Genomic DNA, 16,007 nt, shown 5'->3' with positions numbered 1-16,007 from the left:
TGCATATTTACATTGAAACCAATGGTAGTGAAATCAATGTAACATTTCAGATGAAATGTAAACAAGATCAATATAATTAAGCATACACTGTGACTTTTATCTGACTAACAAAATGTGTTGACAGAAGTAAAGTGCATAAATTACTTTTTTTATAACTATCCAGGATTGACAATGAACAAAATTCCTTCTTTTGAGTGAAAATATAGGCATGATATAAAGCTGTATTAAAATTAAGGTTAGATACACTTGTTTCAAACTGAGGTGCAACAGCAGAAAGAGACTCATTTATTGGTCTTCCATGTTGCTCATTAAAAGCAAGTATTTTTATCACATGTAATGCCAGGGTCTTTAAAAAGACCTGGGGTACCCAGTAGCACAATGGTTAGCATAATGATATTACAGCTTGGGGTGATGGAGTTCAAAGTTCATTTCTGGTGTCCTCTGTGAGGAAGTTTGTATGTCCTTCCCGTGAAGAGTGGTGGTTTCCTCTGGGTGCTCCCACAGTCTAAAGTCGTACTGGTTAGTAGGTTAATTGGTCATTGGAAATTGTCCCATGATTAGGCTAGGACAAAATCAGTGTGTTGCAGGGTGGTACAGATCGATGTACCGAAGGGGCCTGTTCCACACTGTATCACTAAATAATTAAATAAATGATGGGTGTTTGTTAAAGAATAGCATTTCCCTCAACATCGGCCTCCTTGTGTATTGATAGATAACCTTATGTAGAATGGGAGCAATCTCTTGATTCTCAAAGACTTTAAGTAGCACATGGTCTACAAAGATAATCCAGTAAAGAGTGTTAGACCAAATACATGCAATGTTTAATCACAAGGCTGCTGTTATACATACAATGTTTAATCAGAAGGCTGCTGTTGCAATTAAATTATAGAGACACAACTGGCATTCTGGCTCTTTTTTTCATCAATTTACATTCAGTTATGACATAGTTAAGTGATGTATTAGCTCATATCCAATTCTTTAATTCTTTGTCCCACCATGTTTATGCTGATCACCAAGTACCTATCAACACTAATTCTATTTACAAGAACTTGGTGCGTAGCCATTGGCAACTCAAGTTTCTTAAATGTTCTGAGAGTCTCTGTCTCCATCACCCATTCAGATGGTACATGCCAGATTCGATCCTCTGGGTAAAAAAAATGTCATCCTCAAAACCCCTTTAAAATACAAGAAATTAGGTATTTTAGGCAAGAGTAGGAGACTGGACCTTTTAAACATGCACCACTATTCCGTATGATCATGGTTGCTCTAATCTGGTCTCAACTCCTCTTTTGTGCAACTTCCTGGGATCTGAAGGTGATGTATTTAAATACCCATAGTACTCAGAAAAAGGTGGATGAACTTGTAGCACAATTAGAGATTGGTTGGTATGACATTGTGGGCATCACTGAATCGTGGCTGAAAGAAGGTCATAGTTGGGAGCTTAATATCAAAGGACAGGCAGGAAGGCATAGGTGGTGGTGTGGCTCCCTAAGACATAGGAGCAGAATTAGGCCATTCAGTGCATCGAGTCTGCTCTGCCATTCCATGAGGAAGTTAGATATGGCCCTTGTGGCTAAAGGGATCAGGGGGTATGGAGAGAAAGCAGGTACAGGGTTCTGAGTTGGATGATCAGCCATGATCATACTGAATGGCGGTGCAGGCTCGAAGGGCCAAATGGCCTACTCCTGCACCTATTTTCTATGTTTCTATGTTCCATCATGGCTGATCCCAGATCCCATTCAACTTTGATGCCTTGACCAATTAAAAAAAATTATCAGTTTAGGGAGTCTTGGTTAAGAAGAAAAGTAGGTCCATAGCAGGTATAGGCAGGGTAGAAACAAATACAGTATTTGAGGAGTAAAAGAAATGCAATAGAACACTTAGAATTCAGGAGGGCTAGAAGGCGGCACAAGGTTGCTCTAACAGACATGGTGAGGGAGAATCCCAAGGATTCTATAGATATATTAAGAGCAAAAAGATAGCAAGGGACAAAATTGGTCCTCTGGAAGGTCAGAATGGTAGTCTATTCGTGGAGCCAAAAGAGATAGGGAAGATCTTCAATGGAATTTTTGGACCTGTATTTACTCAGGGAGTGGACACAGAGTCTGTATAAGTGAGGCAAAGCAGCAATGAGCTCTTGGACCCTAATCAGTTTGCAGAGGAGGAAGTGCTTGCTGTCTTGAGGCAAATGCAGAAAATGCAGAGGACCTAGCAGAGATACTTAAATCATACTTAGCAACAGGGAGGTACTGGAGGATTAGAGGAAAGTCAATGTTGTTTCGCTATTTAAGACAGACTCTTAAGAATAAACCAGGAAATTATAGGCCGGTGAGCCTGACATTAGTAGTGGGAAAGTTACTGAAAGGTATTCTAAGCGACCAGATGTATGAGTATTTAGATAGATAGAGACTGATTAGGGACAATCAGCATGGCTTAGTGCATAGTAGGTCATATCTAAACAATGTTATAGTTTGCTGAGGAAGTTATTAGGAAAGGTTGATGAAGGCAAGGCAGTGGATATTGTCCACATGGACTTCAGCAAGGTATTTGACAAAGTCCCACATGGAGGTTGGTCAAGAAGGTTCAGTTGCTTGGCTTTCAAGATGAGGTAGTAAATTTGATTAGACTTTGGCTTTTCAGGATAAGCCAGAGAGTGGAGGTAGATAATCATAAACATTAGAAAGTCTGAAGGTGCTGGACCTCTTCTTGTTTATGATTATCTCTGACTGGAGACCTGTGACTAGTGGAATGGAGCAAGTATCAGTGCTGGGTACATTGTTGTTTGTCATCTATATCAACGATCTGGATGATAATGTGGTTAACTGGATCAGCAAATTTGTAAATGTCAGATCGCCGGTAGGTTGTAAGCTCACCTCTGTCCTTCTGACCCTCAACACAGGAGTCCCCCAGGGCTGTGTCCCAAGCAGCGCCCCCCCCCCCTTACTCCCTGGATACCCATGACTGTATTGCCACCCACAGTTCTAATCTGCTAATTAAATTTGTAGATGATACTACATTGATTGGCCTTATCTCAAATACTAACAAGGTAGCTTACAGAGAAGAAGTCATCACCCGGACACAATGATGTCAAGAAAGCAACCTCTCCCTCAATGTCGCAAATACAAAGGAGCTGGTTGTGGACCACAAGAGGAACAGAGACAGGCTCACCCCTATTGACATTGATGGATTTGGGATTGAGAGGATGAACAGCTTCAAGTTCCTCAGTATACACATCACCAAGGATCTCACTTGGTGAAAAAAGCACAACACCGCCTCTTTCACCTCAGATGGTTGAAGAAGCTCAACATGAGTCCCTAAATCCTAAGGATTTTCTACAGGGGCACAATTGAGAGCATCCTGACTGGCTGTATCACTGCCTGATATGCAAACTGTACTTCCTTCAATCTCAGGGCTTTGCAAAAAGGGCTGCGGGCAGTCCAGCGTACCTCCCAATATTCAGGACATTTACAGCGACAGATGCATAAAAAGGGCCCAAAGAATCACTGGGGACCCAAGTCACCCCAACCACAAACTGTTCCAGCTGCTACCATCTGGGAAATGGTACAGCATTAAAGCCAGGACCAACAGGCTCCAGGACAGCTTCTTTCACCAGGCCATCAGACTGATTAATTCACATTGACACAATGTATTTCTAAGCTTTATTGACTGTTCTGTTGTATATCTTACTGTGCATACTATTTATCACAAATTATTATAATTTGCACATTCAGATGGAGACGTAACATAAAGCTTTTTACTCCTCATGTATATCAAGGATGTAAGAAATAAGGTCAATTCACTCATTCATTCAATTCATTACACCAAGATTGGGGGTGTAGCAATGGACTTGTAATGGGATATGGACCAGCAGGAAAAATGGGCTGAAAAAAGGCACATGGAAGTCAGTGAGGTCATTCACTTTGAGAGGACCAACCAGGGTAGGTCTTACACAGTGAATGGTAGGGTAGTGAGAAGTGTGGAAGAACAAAGGGATCTGGGAATACAGATCCATAATTTATTAAAAGTGGCATCACGGGTTGCTAGGGTTGTAAAGAAAGCTTTTAGCACATTGGCCTTCATTAATCAAGGTACTGAGTACAGGAGTTGGGATGTTATGTTGAAGTTGTATAAGGCATTGGTGAGGCCTAATTTTGAGTACTGTGTGCAGTTTTGGTCACCTATCTACAGGAAAGATATAAATAAGATTGAAAGAGTACAAAGAAAATTTACAAGGCTGTTGCAAGGACTGAGGACCTGAGTTATAAGGGAAGACTCAATAGGTTGGAACGTTAATGTAAAAGACTGAGGGAAGATATGATAGAGGTATACAAAATTATGAAGATAGGGTAAATGCACATAGATTTTTTCCACTGAAGTTGGGTAAGACTACAACTAAAGATCTTGGGTTAAGGGTGAAAGGTGAAATGTTTAAAGGGAACATGGAGGGTAACTTCTTCATTCATAGTATGGCATGACTGTGGAATGAGCTGCCAGCAGAAGTGATGGATGCGATTTTGATTGCAATATTTGAGTAAAGTTTGGATAGGTACATGGACGGGAGGGATACCAAAGGCTATGGTCCAGGTGCAGGTTGATGGGACTAGGCACATTTTGGCACAGACTAGATGGGCCAAAAGGTCTGTTTCTGTGCTGTAGTTTTCTATGAATCTGAAGCCTCTGAAGCAGACAAAAATCTCACAAGTTCTAAACTTGGCAGAGAGGTAATATAAAGAGAAATTCACATACAGCCAAGTTGTAACCTCAGAAACCATGAAGTGACCATCTTTAAGGAAGGACACCATGTATTGAAATAACATGACAGAATGAATAGAAAATGAGGTGGTCAAAAATGGTCTTTAGACAAGAGAGATTTTAAATAATGATGTGCCTAATGATTAAATTTTAAATAATGATTACCCAATTTCCCTCGAGATCAATAAAGTATGTCTGTCTGTCTGTCTGTCTGCCTGTTTTATAATTAACTCTCTTGGCATATCCATTTGCCAAAAGATGAGAATCAGGTAAAAATGCTAAAAGCCAAGTTAATTGCTACGAAGCACGGCAACTTCCAGGACCAGGCAAACAGATGTCAAATAAAATGATCAAAGTTCAAAATAAATCTATTATCAAAGTACATATATGTCACCATATAGATTCATTTTCTTGTGGGCATTCACAGTAGATACAAAGAAACGCAATACAATCAATGAAGAACTACAAAGACAGATAAAGAACCAATGTACTGTGCAAATACAGTAAAAACAAATCACAATAATAAGTAATAAATAATATTGAGAACATGAGTTGTAGAGTAGTCAGAGTAATAACTGTTCCTGAACTTGGTGGTGTTGAACATAAGGCCTACGTTCTGATAGCAGCAATGAGAAGTGAGCACGGCCTGGATGGTGGAGGTCTTTGATGACAGATGCTGTTGTCTTTGTGACAGCACTCCTTGTAAATGTGCTCAATGGAGGGGAGGACTTTTCCTATGATGGACTGGCCTGTATCCACTACATTTTATAGGCTGGTTCATTCATGGATATTGGGGTTTCATACCAGGTGGTGATGCAACCCATCAGGAATTTGTCAAAGTTTTAGATGTTGAGCCAAAACTGAGTAAACTCCTAAAAATGTAGAGGTGCTTCAATAATAATAAATGAATGAATAATACTGAGAACAAAAGTTGAAGAGCCCATAGGGTGCAGAATAAGTTCAGAGTTGAGGTGAGTGAAGCAGTGCAGCTCAAAGTTCAAGGTAAATTTATTATCAATACATATATGTTGCTTGAGATTCATTATCTTTCATTCACAGTAGAAGAAAGAAAGATAATCAAGTCAATGGAAAACTACACAAAAACAAAATCTGACAATGTACATTAGAAGATAAACTATTAATCTAAAAAACATAATCATAAATAAATAAATATTGAGAACATAACGACCATAAGATATGATAGCAGAATTAGGCCATTTGGCCCATCGAGTTTGCTCCACCATTTGATCATGGCTGATCCAACTTTCCTCTTAGTCTCCATCTCCTGCCTTCTCCTGTTTTGCTTCATTCCCTGACCAATCAAGAAAACATGATTTGGAGAGTCCTTGAACGTTAGTCCATCCATCGTGGAATAAGTTCAGAGTTGAGGTGAGTGAAGCTATCCATGCTGGTTCAGAAGCCAGTGTGGAGTTAGGGTAATAACCTCCTGAACCTGGTAGTGTGGGATCTAAGGATCTTGTACCTCTTATGTGATGGCAGCAGCAAGAAGAAAGCTTGGCCTGGGTGGTGAGGGTCTTTGATAATGGATACTGCTTTCTTTTGGCAGTGCTCCTTGTGCATGTGCTCAATTATGGGGAGGGCTTTGTCTCTGATGCACTGGGCAGTATGTATTCACCACATTTGAAGGCTTTTCCACTCTTGGGCATTTCCATACCAAGCATGTGGCAACCAGGCAGGATACTTTCCACTGTACATCCGCAGAAGTTTGTCAGAGTTTTAGATAACATGCAAACATCTAAGAAAGTAGAGGCGCTGTCGTGTCTTCTTTGTGATCACACTTACTTGCTGGTTCCAGGACAGTTCCTCTGAATGATAACAATAAAGAATTTAAAGCTACTGACCCTCTTCACCACCGATCCCCTAATGAGGACTGGCTCATAGAGGTTGTTGTTCTGCTATTCAACCAGACTTTCAAACTCCATCCTGTATGTTGAGCTGTAGTCAATGAAGAATGCTGTGATGTATGAAACATAGAAAACCTACAGCATAAAACAGGCCCTTCGGTCCACAATGCTATGGCAAACCACTGTCGCCAGCAGCCCATTCCACACACTCACCACTCTCTGCATAAAAAACTTAACCCTGACATCTCCTCTGTGCTTACTTCTGAACACCTTAAAACTACCCTCTTGTGTTAGCCATTTCAGCCCTGAGAAAAAGCCTTTGACTGTCCACATGATCAATGCCTCTCATCATCTTATACACCTCTATCAGGTCACCTCTCATCCTCTGTTGCTCCAAGGAGAAAAGGCAGAGTTCACTCAACCTATCCTCATAAAGCATGTTCTCCAAACCAGGCAACATCCTTGTAAACCTCCTCTGCCTCTTTCTATGGCTTCCACATCCTTCCTGTAGTGAGGCGACCAGAACTGAGCACAGTACTCCAAGTGGGGTCTGACCAGGGTCCTGTATCGCTGTAACATTACCGCTTGTCTCTTAAACTGAGTTCCACGGTTGATGTGCCTTCTTAACCACACAGTCAACCTGCGCAGCTGCTTTGAGTGTCCTATGGACTTGGACACCAAGATCCCTCTGATCCTCCACACTTCCAGGAGTCTTACCATTAATACTATACTCTGCCATCATATATGCATCTTTATTTCCAGAACTAAGTGAAGAGCCAGTGAGATGGTATCTGCTGTTGACCTGTTGTGATGGCAGGCTAATTGAAGCAGATGCAGGTCACTCCTCAGGCAGTGCAATACGCAAAAAAATACAAGTTACAATAAGAAATATGAAAACCAATAAATACTGCGAAGTAGTGAGGCAGTGTTCAGAAATCAGATGGCAGACAGGTAGAAGCTATTCCTAAAATATTAAGTGTGCATCTTCAGGTTCCCCTCCCTGGTGCTAGTAATAGAAGAGGACATGTCCTGGATGGTGAAAGTATTTGGTGATGAATGCCATATCCTCAATTAAGGCAAACCAGAATGGGGAATGAAAAAGAGAGAAGAGTGAGCAATTACAGAAAGTTAGAGAATTTGATGTTGATGCTGCTTTTTGCAGTGGACAGGGTAAAGCAGTTCCCCAATCTTCATTGTGTCTTCATTTAGTTTCCACTGATGGTAATTTGTTCATTACAGCCAAAACATATATATTATTTATGTATTTGATTATTGCAAATTAATTAATGAAAATGTTCATTTTTTTAACAAAAACAAATCAAGGTTCTTCTTCAAATAAATTATCTTCAGTCTTGGAACTTTAGACATAGGGTGCATAAGCTTGTTGGGCTGAAGGGCCTGTATTTGTATTGTATTGCTCTCTGACTCTGCATTTTGGAACAAACGGGGAAAGGGAGTGGGATTTTAAATTAGAATATTTTGAGAGAAAAAGCCTTTCACAGTTGTTAAAGTGGTCACTTTTGGAAAAGAATTCCCAGAGGCCTGTCTTTGAGGCATAAAAATTAAGAAGGTAAAGGCAATAGCACAGGGACTAGTCAATAGGGGATAGATTGCATACAGGCATATGGTTAAACGAGAAAAAAGTGCAGAAAAGATTTATGAGGATGTTGCCAGGACTAAAGTGATAGGGAAAGGTAGGCTAGGCTATGTCTTTATTCCTTGGAACATGGGAGAATGAGAGGCAACCTTATAGAAATGCTTGCAATTATGAGGGCATAGATAAAGTGGGCAGTAACAGATTTTCTCCCCAGGGAGTCTAAAGCTTTTGATAGATAAAGCTTTTGGATAGATTTTGAATGAGAAGGGAAAGATTTAAAAGGCACAAGGGGCAATTTTTTCCATGCAGAGGGTGGTGAATGAGCTGCCAGAGGAAATGGTTGGGGATGGCATAATAGTATCACTTAAGAAGGCCTTGGATAGATACTTGGATGGGCAAGACCTAGAGGATAAGGGTAATATGTAGGAATTTGGGACTAGCTGGTTGGGCATGTGGTCAGTGTAGACTCATTGGTTTGAAGGGCCTGAACCCATGTTGTATTGCTCTACAATTCTGCATTTTGGAACAGGGAAAGGGCAGGAGAATGGGATTATAAAGGAGAAGACTTTGAGAAAAAAATTTCCATGAAGATATTCACAGATGTAGTTGTTTTGAAGGCTGTCCAATCATTATTTATTCTCAAATAGCATAAATCAAAGTCCTAAAGTTATTTATGTGAGCATTACATGGGGTTCCTTCATTACCCACCTACATGCTGACCAGATTTCAAACTCATTCCACCTAACACTTGGAAAATTCCTTAATGTGATTACCGAGGCTTCCAATGAAGCCACCCTTTTGTGTAAATCCACATTAACTGAGTTAGCATGGGAGCAAAATCAGACACATCTCCTGACTGCCCATAATACTATTAATGGGAGACTGAAATACCTCCTCATTCCACTTCAGCTGAGGGGAATGAGGAAAACAAGAATTTACAATCAGTTCAATAAAACCAAGTTTGCTCACAGTTCCAGATGATGGACGAGTAGCATGAGACAGTGGATGCCTGGAACTGTCCATTGAACCTCCGTGGATAAGATATGTTCCGGCACTGCTTGAGATGATCTGACTTCCTCCCACCTCCATTGCAATGCCGACAGTTCCCACCATATTATGAGATGGCACCACAGTGGGTGAGGATACGACTGTAGTCACTTGAACAGCACTCCCCGGTGACTCAAAGTACGAGGCTCCCGGATTCTGTGCATAGAGTTGGGTTTCTGGATACGAATATGCTGCACGTCTAGAAAACAACAAAAAATATATGGGTAATTATACAACTAGCTACAGGAAAGATGACTGAATGTGGGGTGGGGGATGTTGATTAAGGCAGAAGTGAAGTAGTCTAAGACATTGAGTTAGTCACGCTGTATGGTGATTCACCATTCAGCCCACCACATGGTGATGAAGCAGTATGAAAAGGTCCCTCTCAGATCCCCTCTGTGTTTTATATACCTCTAATATGGAGAGTAGTTTCCTGCAGTCTCCCCTATCTAAACCCCTCAAAATTTTGTGAACCTTAATTATCTCCTTTCTTAACCTCCTTCATTCCAGGGAAAACAGACAATTATTTCCTCTCCTGCAACACACACAAAATGCTGGTGTAATGCAACAGGCCAGGCAGCATCTATAGGAAGAAGCACTGTCAACGTTTCGGGCTGAGACCCTTCGTCAGGACTAACTGAAAGGAAATATAGAAAGAGATTTGAAAGTAGGAGGGGAGGGGGAAATCCAAAATGATAGGAGAAGACAGGAGGGGGAGGGGTGAAGCTAAGAGCTAGAAAGGTGATTGGCAAAAGGGATACAGAGCTGGAGAAGGGAAAGGATCATGGGACGAGAGGCCTAGGGGGAAAGAAAGGGGGAGGGGAGCACCAGAGGGAAATGGAGAGCAGGCAAGGAGTGATTGTGAGAGGGGCAGAGAGAGGAAAAAAAAGAGGGGAAGAGAGAAAAAAAGGAAAGGGGGGAAATAAACAAATAAATAAGGGTAAGATGGGGAGGAGGGGCATTAACAGAAGTTAGAGAAATCAATGTTCATGCCATCAGGTTGGAGACTACCCAGACGGAATAAAAGGTATTGTTCCTCCAACCTGAGTGTGGCTTCATTTTGACAGTAGAGGAGACCATGGATTGACATATCAGAATGGAAATGGAATGTGGAATTAAAATGTGTGGCCAATGGGAGATCCTGCTTTCTCTGGCAGACAGAGCGTAGGTGTTCAGTGAAATGGTCTGAATGAACTATCCTTCTCTGGCATCACCCCAGTAAATTTCTGCATCTTTCTAGCACTCATCACACTTCTTCTATGGTGCAGTGCTAGAAATGTACCCCAGTTGAGGTCTGACCAATATTTTGGAGCCGAAACACTATAAAACCATAGAACACTACAGCACAGTACAGGCCCTTCAGCCCTCCATGTTGTGCCGACCCATATAATCCTTAAAAAAAAGTACTAAACCCACACTAACCCATAACCCTCCATTTTTCTTTCATCCATGTGCCTGTCCAAGAGGCTCTTAAATACCCCTAATGTTTTAGCTTCCACCACCATCCCTGGCAAGTCATTCCAGGCACTCACAACCCTCTGTGTAAAAAACTTACCCCTGATGTCTCCCCTAAACTTCCCTCCCTTAATTTTGTACATATGCCCTCCAGTGTTTGCCATTGGTGCCCTGGGAAACAGGTACTGACTATCCACCCTATCTATGCCTCTCATAATCTTGTAGACCTCTATCAAGTCCCCTCTCATTCTTCTACCCTCCAAAGAGAAAAGTCCCAGCTCTGCTAACCTTGCTTCATATGACTTGTTCTCCAAACCAGGCAACATCCTGGTAAATCTCCTCTGCACCGTCTCCATAGCTTCCACATCCTTCCTATAATGAGGTGACCAGAATTAAACACAATACTCTAAATGCAGTCTCACCAAAGATTTGTAGAGTTGCAACATGACCCTCTCTACTCTTGAACTCAATCCCCCTGTTAATGAAGCCTAGCATCCCATAGGCCTTCTTAACTACCCTATCAACCTGTGCAGTGACCTTGAGGGATGTTTGGATTTGAACCCCAAGGTCCCTTTGTTCATCCACATTCTTAAGTAACTGACCATTAATCCTGTACTCAGTCTTCTGGTTTGTCCTTCCAAAATGCATCACCTCACACTTGTCCGGATTGAACTCCATCCGCCATATAAACCTCCTGTAGATTCAGTGGCCCAAGTAATAAAGGCCTGTATCCAAAATATCTTCTAAACCACATTATCTACCTATGCTGCCTCCTTCAATGATTGCTGGACTAATGCATCAAGGTCCCTCTGTTCTGCAATAAGTCTTTCCATTCTCAGTGTGTGTCCTAGCTTCATTAGTACCTCTAAAATAAATCACCACATTTATTAGGATTAAACTTATTTCACCAACAAACCAAAATCATCCTGGAACATAAAGACTACCCTCTATACTATCAACAACTCTGCAAATCCCTTAATATCCACACCAAATCAATCACATATTTAACAAACAGCTACAGTCCTGGCACTGATCCCTGTGGAACACCACTAGTCACAGGTATCCAATCACAGAAAAACCCTCTTCTGTCACATCTGACTCACAATGTGAAGACAATTTTGAATTTAATTTACCAATTTACCTAGGATCCCATGGGCCCTAACTTTTTGCACTAGTCTCTCACATGGGAAACCAATTGTACTGCACTTCAAAAAATTCAGTCACATTTGTCAGACAGGATCTGATTCTAAATAATATGCTAAATATCTCTGAATTTTTTGAAGAGGAAATAAAATGATTTTCTGTTTAAAATTATCAATCTTTTGCCCAGATTTTTTTCCAATAACTTCCTAACATGGACCATGTTAGGCCCACAGGTCTGCAATTATCAAAGTTCAAAGTAAATTTTATTATCAAAGTACATAAATGTCACCATATACAATACTGAGATTAGTTTTCCTGTGGGCATACTCAAAACATCAACAGAAAAACAGCAATAACAGAATCAATGAAAGACCATCCAACTAGAATGTTCAACCAGAGTGCAAAAGACAATAAACTGTGCAAATAATAATTAAATAAGCAATAAAAATTGAGAACATGAGATGAAGAGTCCTTGAGAGTGAGCCCATTGGTTGTCGAAACATTTCAATGATGGGGCAAAAGAAGCTAAGTGAAGTTTTCCCATTTGGTTCAAGAGCCTGATGGTTGAGGGGTAGTAACTTTTCCTGAACCTGATGGTGTGAGGCTTGAGGTTCTTGTACCTTCTTCCTGATGGCAGCTGCAAGAAGAGAGCATGTCTTGGATGATGGGACTCGCTGGTGATGAATGCTGCTTTCCTGTGACAGCATTTCATACAGATGTGTTCAGTGGTTGGGAGGGCTTTAACCATGATAAACTGGTCAGTATCCATTACTTTTTGTAGGATTTTCCATTCAAGGGCATACCAGACTGTGATGCAGCTTGTCAATATAACCATTATAGAATCAGTGAAAAGACCACCCAACTACAGTATTCAACCAGAGAGCAGAAGACAACAAACTGTGCAAGTGGTAGCGTATTGGTGCAGCACAGTAGCATAGTAGTTAACTCAACACTTTACAGTACTAGCGACACAGGTTCAATTCCCACCACTGCCTGTAAGGAGTTTGTTCTCCTTGTGACTGTGTGGTGCTCCAGTTTCCTCCCTCTTTCAAAAGGCATACTGGTTGGCAGGTTAATTGGTCATAGTAAATTGTCCCATGATTAGGCTAGAATTAAATTGGGGCAGGGGATTACTGGGCAGGTTGACTCAAAGGGCCGGAAAGGCCTACTCTGCACTGTATGTCAATAAATTAAATATACATATTCACATATATACACTCTTCTCTACGCATCTATAGAAGTTTGTCAAAGTTTTAGATGTCATGCTGAACTTCCACAAACTTTTAAGGAAATAGAGTCACTGCTGTGCTTTCTTCATAATTGTACTTACGTGCTGGGCCCAGGACAGATCCTCTGACATCGTAATGCCTAGGAATTTAAAGTTGCTAACCCTCTCCACCTCTGATCCTCCAATGAGGACCAGCTCATGTACCTCTGGTTTCCTTCTCCTGAAGTCTATAATCAGCTCCTTGGTCTTGCTGACATTGAGTAAGAGGTTGTTGTTATGACACCACTCAGCCAGATTTTTAATCTGGCTTCTATATGCTGGTTCATCACTGCCTTTGATTCGCTCTACGACAGTGGTTTCATCAGCAAACTTGAATATGGCTTTGGAGTTGTGCTTAGCTACAATATCATATGTAAAACGAGTAGAGCAGGAACTAAGCACACAGCCTTGTGGCGCATCTGTGTTGATGGAGATGTTGCCAATCCAAACTGACTGGGGTCTGCAAGTGAGGAAATCGAGGATCCAATTGCACAAGGAGGTATTGAGGCCTAGGACTTGGGAGCTTACTGATTTTGAGGGGATGTCAGTTTGGCAGTTTGTTTGACGTCAGTGGTAGGTAAATTAATGGAAAGTATTCTTAGAGATGGTATATATATTTATCTGGATAGACAGGGTCTGATTAGGAACAGTCAGCATGGATTTGTGCGTGGAAGGTCATGTTTGACAAATCTTACTGAATTTTTTGAAGAGGTTACGAGGAAAGTTGACGAGGGTAAAGCAGTGGATGTTGTCTATATGGACTTCAGTAAGGCCTTTGACAAGGTTCTGCTTGGAAGGAAGGTTCAATTGTTAGGTGTCAATATTGAAGTAGTAAAATGGATTCAACAGTGGCCGGATGGGAGATGCCAGAGAGTAGTGGTGGATAACTGTTTGTCAGGTTGGAGGCCGGTGACTAGTGGTGTACCTCAGGGATCTGTACTGGGTCCAACGTCGTTTGTCATATACATTAATGATCTAGATTATGGGGTGGTAAATTGGATTAGTAAGTATGCAAATGATACTAAGATAGGTGGTGTTGTGGATAATGAAGTAGGTTTTCAAAGCTTGCAGAGAGATTTAGGCCAGTTAGAAGAGTGGGCTGAACGATGGCAGATGGAGTTTAATGCTGATAAGTGTGAGGTGCTACATTTTGGTAGGAATAATCCAAATAGGACATACATGGTAAATGGTAGGGCATTGAAGAATGCAGTAGAACAGAGTGATCTAGGAATAATGGTGCATAGTTCCCTGAAGGTGGAATCTCATGTGGATAGGGTGGTGAAGAAAGCTTTTGGTATGTTGGCCTTTATAAATCAGAGCATTGAGTATAGGAGTTGGGAGGTAATGTTAAAATTGTACAAGGCATTGGTAAGGCCGAATTTGGAGTATTGTGTACAGTTCTGGTCACCGAATTATAGGAAAGATGTCAACAAAATAGAGCGAGTAGACACGAGGAAATCTGCAGATGCTGGAAATTCAAACAACACACACAAAATGCTGGTGGAACACAGCAGGCCAGGCAGCATCTATAAGCATCTATTAGGAGAAGCACTGTCGACGTTTCAGGCCAAGACCCTTCCGACTAACTGAAAGGAAAGATAGAGTACAGAGAAGATTTACTAGAATGTTACCTGGGTTTCAGCACCGAAGTTACAGGGAAAGGTTGAACAAGTTAGGTCTTTATTCTTTGGAGCATAGAAGGTTGAGGGGGGACTTGATGGAGTTATTTAAAATTATGAGGGGGATAGATAGAATTGACGTGGATAGGCTTTTTCCATTGATAGTAGGGGAGATACAAACAAGAGGACATGAGTTAGGGGGCAAAAGTTTAAGGGTAACACGAGGGGCACTCAGAGTGGTAGCTGTGTGGAACGACCTTCCAGTAGAAGTGATAGAGGCAGGTTTGATATTGTCATTTAAAGTAAAATTGGATAGGTATATGAACAGGAAAGGAATGGAGGGTTATGGGCTGAGTGCAGGCCAGTGGGACTAAGTGAGAGTAAGTGTTTGGTGCGGACCAGTGGGACTAAGTGAGAGTAAGCGTTTGGTGCGGACTAGAAGGGCCGAGATGGCCTGTTTCCGTGCTGTAATTGTTATATGGTTATATGGGATGAAGGTGTTGAATGCTGAGCTGTAATCGATAAAGAGCATCTTGATATATGCATATTTGCTGTTCAGATGTTCCAAGGTTGAGTGAAGAACCTATGAGATGGCATCTGCTGTGGACCTATTGCTCTGGTAGGCAAATTGAAGCAGATCTAAGTCGCTTCTCAGGCAGGTGTTGATGCGTTTCATCATCAGCCTCTCAAAACACTTCATCACTGTGGATGTAAATGCTATGGGCAATAGTCATTGAGACAGGTCACCTCACTCTTCTTGGGCACTGATATAATCGAAGCCTGCTTGAAGCAGTAGGGTATTACACATTGCCAAAGCAAGAGGTTAAAGATCTCAGTGAACACACCAGCTAGCTGACCAACACAGGTCTTTTGTACTTGGCGAGGTACTTCATCTGGACCAGATGTTTTTTGTGGGTTCACCCTCCTGGAGGCTGCTTGCATGCAGCCTTCAGAGAATTATATTATAGGATCATTGGGGGATGTAGACTTCTTGACAGTTCCTCCTGTTTTGATGGTCAAAGCGAGTTTAGAAGACATTGAGTTCATCTGAAAACGAAGCCCTGCTATCCCCTACGTCACTTAATTTAACTTTGTAAGAGGTGACAGTTGTTAAGCCCTGCCACAACTGTTGAACATCTTTCATTGATTCAAAACTCAAGATTCATTTATTATCAAAGGATGTATAAATTATACAACCTTAAAATTTGCTTGCTCACAGATAGCCACTAAACAAGAAATCCGAAAGAACCCAATTAAAGAAA

At 41.4% G+C, this 16,007-nt stretch overlaps 1 protein-coding gene across 4 annotated transcripts in view; it reads right to left on the bottom strand.

Moving 5' to 3' along the window:
• Window positions 1-16,007, bottom strand: part of rfx2 (regulatory factor X, 2 (influences HLA class II expression)) — a 221,080-nt gene that overhangs the window by 91,483 nt on the left and 113,590 nt on the right. For all 4 annotated transcript variants that reach the window (XM_073068886.1, XM_073068890.1, XM_073068887.1 and 1 more), the window contains one exon: window positions 9,184-9,460. In XM_073068886.1, the coding sequence (XP_072924987.1) occupies window positions 9,184-9,460 (277 nt within the window). The remainder of the gene's footprint in view (window positions 1-9,183; window positions 9,461-16,007) is intronic.

This window comes from Hemitrygon akajei, chromosome 16, assembly GCF_048418815.1.
Source record: "Hemitrygon akajei chromosome 16, sHemAka1.3, whole genome shotgun sequence".
Classification (NCBI taxonomy): domain Eukaryota; kingdom Metazoa; phylum Chordata; class Chondrichthyes; order Myliobatiformes; family Dasyatidae; genus Hemitrygon; species Hemitrygon akajei.
This window is presented reverse-complemented; position numbering and strand designations above follow the sequence as displayed.